Genomic DNA, 10,668 nt, shown 5'->3' with positions numbered 1-10,668 from the left:
CTCCAACTCTAATCTAGCACACCTGATTCTAATAATTACCTGGTTGATAAGCTGAATCAGGTCAGTTACAACTGGGGTTGGAGAAAAACCTACAGGAGGGTAATCTCCAAGAACAGGGTTGGAAAGCCCTCATCCAGAGCCATAAATCAGTATACGTGGCCAATGCAGAGCTCAAACCTACCACCCTCTTCTGTAAACCAGCTATCTGAACCAGATCTGGATCGACATGATCCTAGATCAGACTAGAGTTGTTGAAGTTTGTTCTGTTAACTGTGGATATGAACCCACCACAAACAGGAACTAAGCTAACTCAGTTCACTAGACATTTGTGTTCAGTTGGTGGTGGGTCAGTAGTACTGACCATCAGCTGAACCTGTCTCCTTTCACCTGCATGGCTGCTTAGGTGGCCATGACATCAGGTGGCTCTACTTCCTGTTTCCTTCACATACAACTGTGTCCTGGTTTCCATCTCATTGAATAGGTAAACATATGAAGGTCACATGCTGTGGCTGGAGATAAAGGTGGGAAAACAAGACCGGTGAAAGCAACATGATGGATGCGTAGCTTATGTCAGATTTTTGCTTTCACCTGTAGTTCTTTGCTATCAATGTAAAAGAGGACAGGTTCCTACGGAATTAAGTCAATATTGTAGCTACTTCAGTTACGGTTTTTATTCTATATGCTCTTATAACCTTGTATACAAAGACTTCTGTATGAAGACTTAAAGATGGCCTATTCAAGGCTAAGAACGTTAGATTTCTCTCCCCATTGCAGGGTCACTGCTGGGTAACACACACACACTGGGTTACTGGGCGCCAAGGCAGGGCCATCCGCAGTGTCATCTTACAGACACTGACTCTTCTGATGAACACAGGCTGTCACACACTCTGACATAAGCTATTCAATCCCTAGCGATAGAGCTGCCAGCATAGTTTGACTATGACAACAAAACACTGAACAGGACCAGGTGTGATGCTTCCGGATACATTAATTTGACCATACAGTAACTTCTCCACTGGCAGTGGTTGAAAAAATACCAAATGGTGATACTTGAGTAAAGATACCTTAATAGAAAATGACTCAACTGAAAGTCACCCAGTAAAATACTAAGTCAGTAAATGTAATTGCAAAAATATACCTAAGTATCAAAGTATAAGTCATGTCAAAGTGCTTATATTAAGCAAACCAGACAGCACAATTGTCTTTTTTTGTGTGTGTTTTTTTACAGCTAGCCAGGGGCACACTCCAACACTCAGACATCATTTACAAATGAAGCATTTTACTTTAATGAGTCCGCCAGATCAGATCAGTAGGGATGCCCAGGGATGTTCTCTTGATAAGTGCGTGAATTTCCGTGAGCAAGACTTTTAAACAGGTCAACATTCACAGGACCTGACGGACTACCAGGATGTGTACTCAGAGCATGCACAGAACAACTGGCAAGTGTCTTCATTGACATTTTCAACCTGTCCCTGACCAAGTCTGCAATGCTTACATGTTTCAAGCAGACCCCCATAGTCCCTGTGCCCAAAAAAGCGAAGGTAACCTGCCTAAATGACTACCGCCGTGTAGCACTCACGTCAGTAGCCATGAAGTGCTTTGAAAGGCTGGTCATGGCTCACATCAACACCATAATCCCAGAAACCCTAGACCCACTCCAAATCGTATACCGTCCCAACAGATCCACAGATGAAGCAATCTCAATTGCAATTGCACTCCACTCCTGTTCTCCCTATTCACCCACGACTGCATGGCCAAGCACGACTCCAACACCATCATTAAGTTTAATGACAACACAGTGGTAGGCCTGATCACTGACAGCGATGAGACCGCTTATAGGGAGGACGTCAGAGACCTGGCAATGTGGTGCCAGGACAACAACCTCTCCTTCAACGTGAGCAAGACAAAGGAGATGATCGTGGACTACAGGAAAAGAAGGGCCGAAGACCATTCACCTCGATGGGGCTGTAGTTGAACGGGTCGAGAGTTTCAAGATCCTTTGTGTCCATATCACCTACAAACTATCATGGTCCAATCACACTAAAAAAGTTGTGAAGAGGGCACGACAATGCCTTTTCCCCCTCAGAAAACTGAAAAGAGGCCTCCCGGGTGGCGCAGTGCCTTAGACCACCTGACATTCTGAGTTTGAGCCCAGGCTCTGTCGCAGCCTGGGCTCTAATGTTTACTTACCCTACATTACTAATCTCATATGTATATACTGTACGCTATACCATCTACTGCATCTTGCCATCTTGATGTAATTAAATGTATCACTATCGTGCGGCTGAGTCGATTCCGCGCTTATAAAAACAGGGTTACACTACTCTACTCCTTTCAAATAACGCGTCATCGCGCTCGTTTGCGACTCTACGTTTTACAGAAACGCGCTCACCCACCATGCACACGCACTGTCGTGGATGCAAGGTCCGATCACTTCTGACACCAATGTAATGAAACAGCAGGGGGCAGGTCTCGAACCCTCGAGCCCGAGGTCCGGCGCGCTATCGGCTGTGCCGCAAAAGCATGTTCGTGAGGCAGAGTCGATTTCCGCGCTTATAAACCCAGGGTCGTTACAATATGTTTTCATACCCTACATTACTCATCTCATATGTATATACTGTACTCTATACTGTACTCTACTGCATCTTGCCTATGCCGTTCTGTACCATCACTCATTTATAGATTTGTTTGTACATATTCGTAATAATGCCTTTACACTTGTGTGTATAAGGTTGTTGTGAAATTGTTAGGTTATATTCCTTGTTAGATATTACTGCATAGTCGGAACTAGAAGCACAAGCATTTCGCTACACTTGCATGAACACCTGCTAACCATGTGTATGTGACAAATACATTTGATTTTGTGTAGGTCTAATAACAATCGCATAATACCATTACAATTAAACGTAGGTGTTTGGATGAATGTGCGCGGGTTGCCTTAAGGAGCACATTTTGAAAGACTGCTAGTTCAATCTTCTCGGTGTAACAGTTGGGATAAAGAGAAAAATCAGAATACAACGCATCTCATCCCTGGATTGCGTACATGTTCCAAGCTCCCCATTGCCTTAATCTACACAGTTATGTTGTCCAACCCTAGTGCAGCTGTAAGCAAGTGGGTCGGATCTGCTGGCTACACATGGATACAACACTTGCACTGGTCATTCACACCAGCTTGTTGATACATTAGCTAATTAGCATGTCATGTCAAGGTGACTTCCAGAAGGTGACCAATACTACAAGTTATTTCTGCCTCCCCCATCGAAATACATATTACTTTATTTTACAAGTTTAACTAGCGCCATGCTATTGTTGCCAGCATAAATTAGCTGGCTGGGAATGGTTTAGGACAACTGACTGAACCTAATCCATTCGTCTCAACTCTCAGCTGCGCGACATACGTCATCAATTTGGGCACCAAGCGTGTCCGTATAGCCTCTCCGAGATTTCTACCTGATTTGACTTTTCGTAGCAGGTTAGAAGAATTGGGTTAAGGTTAGGAAAAGAGTTATGGTTACAAAAGCTGCATCCCATCTCGTCGAAACCTACAACCTGGGCCACTGGCTGCGATACGACGCGGGCGTGGCCACGTAACCCCACCCATAAATCTCTCTGAGCGGGTGCTTATGTGCTTGTTCTGTTTGTGTTTGCGCAGTGAAGCGAGAAGGGCACAGGAAACAGTGCGGGGTTGCTATGATTTTTTTGTTTAGTTCGATATGTAGCTTTGTAGTAGTCAACCAACCCAACAGCCAGTCTCGACTCGATTAAACAGGGGTAAATTCAACATAGCGCTCGAGTCAAAGCAAACTCAAAGCCGGAGTCTGCCGGGTTATTTACTGGATGAAATAAGTCACCTCGCCACCATCGGGGGGTGGGAGTGTTGGGGTCGCCGTCCGTGTATCGCGAACCGGGTTGCGAGACTGACGGGCGGTCAGCCTGGTCCAATTTTGCCGAACGAACAAAGCCGCCAAATTCACTGACTGGGTTCCCGGGAGCAAGCAGCAGTCAACATGGTCAAGTCTTTCTTCCCGCTGAAGAAACTGAGACGGAGTGGGAAACATATGTTGTTCTTAGTTCTGCTGATGTTGGGAGCTTTCGCTGTCTACCACGAGTTTGTTGCTACTAAGGCGTGGAGGAGCACCAAAAGCCGTGAGTAGGCTATGATCAACACGTGTGTGTGTGTGTGTGTGTGTGTGTGTGTGTGTGTGTGTGTGTGTGTGTGTGTGTGTGTGTGTGTGTGTGTGTGTGTGTGTGTGTGTGTGTGTGTGTGTGTGTGTGTGTGTGTGTGTGTGTGCTGGTAGTTCATCAACTATTACCAAATGAGCTAACTTGATATTTTTTTCACCAATTCTAGGGTATTTTATCAATGGTACATTCAATAGTGTCATTGAATGGTGGGCCTTTTCTGCAAGGTGGGAAATAAACACTTACACTCCACTGTAGTCAACCAACTTTTTCAAATCCTATGTTGTTGTAAGGACTAAGAACTTTCTAGCCAACTTTAGAAATATGTAAGGTGTGGCTGATGGGCTGCTGACATGAGAGATTTACAGGACTGTCCCATACTCTGCAGGTGATCACACATACTGCCTACACAATGAGACAACTCATCTGGGAGTTCCCTTTTCCCTTAGTTCTGAATGCTGATAATAGTGTAGTGCAGGAAGAGTCAACCATTCAACATAACTACAACAACACTGCACACACTGTGATGAAGCCTGTTGAAGTTGTTGAAGCATCAATACTGGAAATATGACATGCAAACACAACCATACAAGTGTCCAGACACAGTATGTGGGACGTGTGTGTACATGTTGGTCTTTGTTGAGTGGTGCTCCTTTCATTTGCCCTTGTACCTGCTATCACTAGTACACAAACTTGTATGTAGCAGTGGTAGCCTCATACCTGGGGCTGGAGGGGTAGAGCTTAGGAACGCTGCTGTCAATACACACACACTCCTGTAAAGATGGCCCTACTAACCCCACCCCCCCCCCCTCTCTCTCACAACCTCAAATGCACACTCCTTCCAGTTCTTGTTCAAGAGGTGTGTGTGCATTTGTAAAGGAGAGAAAATGAATAATACACCGCCTTCTGGACATAGAGACATGCAGTTGAAGTCGGAAGTTTTACATACCACTTAGCCAAATACATTTAAACTCAGTTCAGTCCCTGACTTTTAATCCTAGTAAATTTCCCTGTCTTAGATCAGTTAGGGTCACCACTTTATTTTAAGAATGTGAAATGTCAGAATAATAGTAGAGTGATTTTATTTCAGCTTTTATTTCTTTCATCACATTCCCAGTGGGTCAGAAGTTTACATACACTCAATTAGTATTTCATAGCATTTCCTTTAAATTGTTTAACTTGGGTCAAATGTTTTTTGGGTAGCCTTCCACAAGCTTCCCATGTGCACATGTCCCCATGTGCAGTTGCAAACCGTAGTCTGGCTTTTTCATGGCAGTTTTGGAGCGGCCTTTCAGGTTATGTTGATATAGGACTCGTTTTACTGTGGATATAGATACTTTTGTACCTGTTTCCTCCAGCATCTTCACAAGGTCCTGTGCAGTTTTTCTGGGATTGGTGCGAAAAGTGCAAATCAAAGTACATTCATCTCTAGGAGACCGCATCTCCTTCCTGAGCGGTATGACTGCTGCGTAGGCCCATGGTGTTTATACTTGCGTACTATTGTTTGTACAGATGAACGTGGTACCTTCAGGCGTTTGGAAATTGCTCGCAAGGATGAACCAGACTTGTGGAGGTCTACAATTTTTTTTCTTTTTTCTGAGGTCACATGTCAAGCAAAGATGCACTGAGTTTGAAGGTAGGCCTTGAAATACATTCACAGGTACACCTCCAATTGACTCAAATGATGTCAATTAGCCCATCAGAAGCTTCTAAAGCCATGACATAATTTTCTGGAATTTTCCAAGCTGTTTAAGGGCACAGTCAACTTAGTGTATGTAAACTTCTGACTCACTGGAATTGTGATACAGTGAAATAATCTGTCTGTAAACAATTCTTGGAAAAATGACTTGTGTCATGCACAAAGTAGATGTCCTAACCCACTTGCCAAAACTATAGTTTGTTAACAAGACATTTGTGGAGTGGTTGAAACTAATGACTCCAACTTAAGTGTATTAAACTTCTGACTTCAACTGTATCTTCATCACTAAGGGACAGAGATACGCCAAGCCTCATGAAGGAGCTGCCTTAGAGGTACAAACAGTGCATTCCTGAGCCTCCTCACAATGGGGAGTGAGGACATCACCCTCTGAGTATGTGTGTCTGTATAGAGATGGGACAAATGTTGTATATGGGATGTTGGTCTGTGTGCCCATACACCTAGGGAGAGGAGAGCGAGAGACATAAAATCATGGGAAGAGGGAAAGGAGGAGGATAGAATCTCTTCTATTTTGAGTTAAAAAAGATTTTCTGTCTAATACTCTAAAATTACCCTGTATCCACTCTCCACCTACCCCATTCATAGACACTAGCTGCTTTAGCGCCTATTGATGGTAATATCATCTGACCGGGGAGTTTTTGAAGAGCCTTGATGCTTGCTCTATACATTAACATGCATTGCTTACATTACTTATGTTTAAAAAAAAAAATACAGCATCTTTTCATATCAGCAATAAATTAAGGTTAAATTACTATACACCTTTTTATGGCTGTGTTGGAGATAAATGGTTAGTGTTCCATGTTACAGCTCTTGTTTACAGAAGACATAGATAGCCACCTGTGCTATTTAGCTATATAACGTGCTCCGGATACCTGTGTCTAAGCCATAACTGGGGAGGAAGTGTAGTCAATCCACTTGAGGCACACAGCTTGTGGATCAGTGTAAAACTTCTACAGTAATTGTCTTTTTAGTTGATGCATTTTATTTCTCGCTGATATCAATTTTTTTATTTTTTTTTATTTCACCTTTATTTAACCAGGTAGGCTAGTTGAGAACACCTTTATTTAACCAGGTAGGCTAGTTGAGAACACCTTTATTTAACCAGGTAGGCTAGTTGAGAACACCTTTATTTAACCAGGTAGGCTAGTTGAGAACACCTTTATTTAACCAGGTAGGCTAGTTGAGAACACCTTTATTTAACCAGGTAGGCTAGTTGAGAACACCTTTATTTAACCAGGTAGGCTAGTTGAGAACACCTTTATTTAACCAGGTAGGCTAGTTGAGAACAAGTTCTCATTTGCAACTGTGACCTGGCCAAGATAAAGCATAGCAGTGTGAACAGACAACAGTTACACATGGTGTAAACAATTAACAAGTCAATAACACAGTAGAAAAAAAGAGGAGTCTATATACATTGTGTGCAAAAGGCATGAGGTAGGCGAATAATTACAATTTTGCAGATTAACACGAGTGATAAATGATCAGATGGTCATGTACAGGTAGAGATATTGGTGTGAAAAAGAGCAGAAAAGTAAAACCAGTATGGGGATGAGGTAGGTAAACATGGGTGGGCTATTTACCGATAGACTATGTACAGCTGCAGCGATCGGTTAGCTGCTCAGATAGCAGATGTTTGAAGTTGGTGAGGGAGATAAAAGTCTCCAAAGATAAGGGGCGTATCTGCAAATGTTTTGAAAACCGGTTTAAACAATGATTATAGACTTTTCTAAATGTTAAAACACAGCGTGGGAATTGTAGTTCACATGGAGCCAAATGTGGGTGACTGTAACTGCTGTAAACCCAACACATGGAGTAGGGTTTTCGAGAGCTACTCTCCACCCGTGTGATAATGACAGACTTCCAAAGCACCAGTACTCTCTCTACCTACCTCAACCCCCGCTACACTCACATGCTAACCCCATAGCATTGCCTATAAATACAGTGGGGCAAAAAAGTTTAGTCAGCCACCAATTGTGCAAGTTCTCCCACTTAAAAAGATGAGAAGCCTATAATCTTCATCATAGGTACACTTCAACTATGACAGACAAAATAAAAATCCAGAATCACATTGTAGGATTTTTTTATCAATTTATTTGCAAATTATGGTGGAAAATAAGTATTTGGTCACATACAAGCAAGATTTCTGGCACTCCAAACTCCACTATGGCCATGACCAAAGAGCTGTCAAAGGACACCAGACACAAAATTGTAGACCTGCACCAGGCTGGGAAGAATGAATCTGCAATAGGTAAGCAGCTTGGTTTGAAGAAATCATCTGTGGGAGCAATTATTAGGAAATGGAAGACTACTGATAATCTCCCTCGATCTGGGGCTCCACGCAAGATCTCACCCCGTGGGGTCAAAATGATCACAAGAACGGTGAGCAAAAATCCCAGAACCACACGGGGGGGACCTAGTGAATGACCTGCAGAGAGCTGGGACCAAAGTAACAAAGCCTACCATCAGCAAGGGCATTGAAGATGAAACGTGCCTGGGTCTTCCAGCATGACAATGATCCCAAACACACCGCCCGGGCAACAAAGGAGTGGCTTCGTAAGAAGCATTTCAAGGTCCTGGAGTGGCCTAGCCAGTCTCCAGATCTCAACCCCATAGAGAATCTTTGGAGGGAGTTGAAAGTCTGTGTTGCCCAGCAACAGCCCCAAAACATCACTGCTCTAGAGGAGATCTGCATGGATGAATGGGCCAAAATACCAGCAACAGTGTGAACCTTGTGAAGACTTGCAGAAAACGTTTGACCTCTGTCATTGCCAAAAAAGGGTATATAACAAAGTATTGAGAAACTTTTGTTATTGACCAAATACTTATTTTCTGCCATAATTTGCAAATAAATAGATTACAAATCCTACAATGTGATTTTTCTGGATTTACATTTTTTTTTGATAAATTACAGGCCTCATCTTTTTAAGTGGGAGAACTTGCACAATTGGTGGCTGACTAAATACTTTTTTTGCCCCACTGTACACACAGGGTAGCCTACATTTTCTTTGTATATTTTTTGTTGTTGTACGTGCCTGGTTTGTGTTTGAGTCCAGAAGGCTGGTGTTTATCTCAGACCTGATTCCTAGGCTTGAGCTCTCTGGGCTAACATGGTCTTGAATCGAGCAGACAACCCTTATTGGAACATCAGCCATAGAGGGTTGTATTTGGAGGTGAGGAGTGTGTGTGCTTACCCTTTACACTCATACCTGTATAAGGGTTGATAAAATGCAGATTTGGACTCTTAAGTGCCTAAATTGGAACATAATTGCTGTACAGTAACATGCTATACATGACCTCAAAGCTCTGGCTCTGTACTTCACAGTGCTGTTAGAGTTTTGACTGACAGCCATTCTGAACTTCCACTTGTCGTGCAACAGTAAGTTGGTCCAAATCATCCCGGTAATTGTTCAACTTTTGCAAATTTGTTGTCTAAGTGAGGGAAATGCTGTACATTTACAATGACTCGATGTACACAAACAATATAGAGCTGTGACATGGAAAGTGTTGCCCCCCCCACACACACACACCTACATCCTGATATTACTGGGTTCTTACTACTAGATGGTGCTGTTCCTGCTATTAGGTAAATAATTGTTTACTTACTTGTTTACAAACCAGGGGTTGGATCTGGGTCAGGGAACCGAAAATGGAAAAAAAGGGTACATTTTTCAAGGAACAGAATCGCAACCTGGAATGAAAGGGATCTATACTGTTTGAACATAACTGTTATTTTGAAATTGTGGGAACTGCTTAATACTGTTACATGCAGGGTAATTTTGTTTTTCAATCCCACAAAAAAATGCAACAAAGAACCTATTCAAGGTCCTCACTCTGTCAATCATACTTTTTCCAATCTCTTCCTGCTAGCTGAATCTGTGTGTAAACTACCTACCTTTCAATGCTAATTAAGGATGATATAGTTCGAACATTTCACATTGGATTCATTACCTACATAAATGCAAGATGTTTTTCTATTTTAATCTGGTGCTGCACTGCATACACCAGCTTGTCCAACATTAATCCAACTCTCAGTAGTTCAAAGACATTCAAAGTTCCTTAATAGAAGCCACTCCCCCGTTGGTATATTTCTGTCGGCCAAATTCCGATAATGCATGCCATAACAACATGCCCTGAGCTTCAAGCCAGCCGTCCTCCTCCACTCTCGCTTTCACCCCACCTGCAAAATTTCAGTCTTTCGTGCCCTACACTTGTCTGTGCAATGCATGTAAACAATAGCTTGCCCCCTCCATAGTAAGCTGCTCTATCCTCACTGATTTGAAGTAATTTGAAGTCTAGCTAATGTTAACGTTTGATTCCAGAGGTTTAAAAAGGAACGATATACACTGAGTGTGCGAAACATTACATTTATTTATTTATTTCAATTTTACTTTTATTTAACCAGGTAGGCAAGTTGAGAACAAGTTCTCATTTACAATTGCCACCTGGCCAAGATAAAGCAAAGTAGTTTGACACATACAACAGAGTTACACATGGAGTGAAACAAACAGTCAATAATACAGTAGAGACAAGTCTATATAAGATGGGAGCAAGTGAGGTGAGAAGGGGGGTAAAGGCAAAAAAAGGCCATGGTGGTGAAGTAAATACAATATAGCAAGTAAAACACTGGAATGGTAGATTTGCAGTGGAAGAATGTGCGAAGTAGAAATAAAGATAATGGGGTGCAAAGGAGCTAAATAAATAAATACAGTGGGGAAAGAGGTAGTTTGGGCTAAATTATAGATGGGCTATGTGCAGTAATCTGTGAGCTT

The 10,668-nt window shown here is 42.5% G+C and overlaps 1 protein-coding gene across 2 annotated transcripts in view; it reads left to right on the top strand.

Annotated features, from left to right (window-relative positions):
- The first annotated feature begins 3,632 nt into the window (after nucleotides 1-3,632).
- Nucleotides 3,633-10,668, top strand: part of LOC124036033 (beta-1,4-N-acetylgalactosaminyltransferase 3-like) — a 52,278-nt gene continuing 45,242 nt past the window's right edge. For both annotated transcript variants that reach the window (XM_046350111.1, XM_046350119.1), the window contains exon 1: nucleotides 3,633-4,146. In XM_046350111.1, the coding sequence (XP_046206067.1) occupies nucleotides 4,008-4,146 (139 nt within the window). In that variant the 5' untranslated portion in view covers nucleotides 3,633-4,007. The remainder of the gene's footprint in view (nucleotides 4,147-10,668) is intronic.

Source organism: Oncorhynchus gorbuscha, linkage group LG01 (assembly GCF_021184085.1).
Source record: "Oncorhynchus gorbuscha isolate QuinsamMale2020 ecotype Even-year linkage group LG01, OgorEven_v1.0, whole genome shotgun sequence".
Classification (NCBI taxonomy): domain Eukaryota; kingdom Metazoa; phylum Chordata; class Actinopteri; order Salmoniformes; family Salmonidae; genus Oncorhynchus; species Oncorhynchus gorbuscha.
This window is presented reverse-complemented; position numbering and strand designations above follow the sequence as displayed.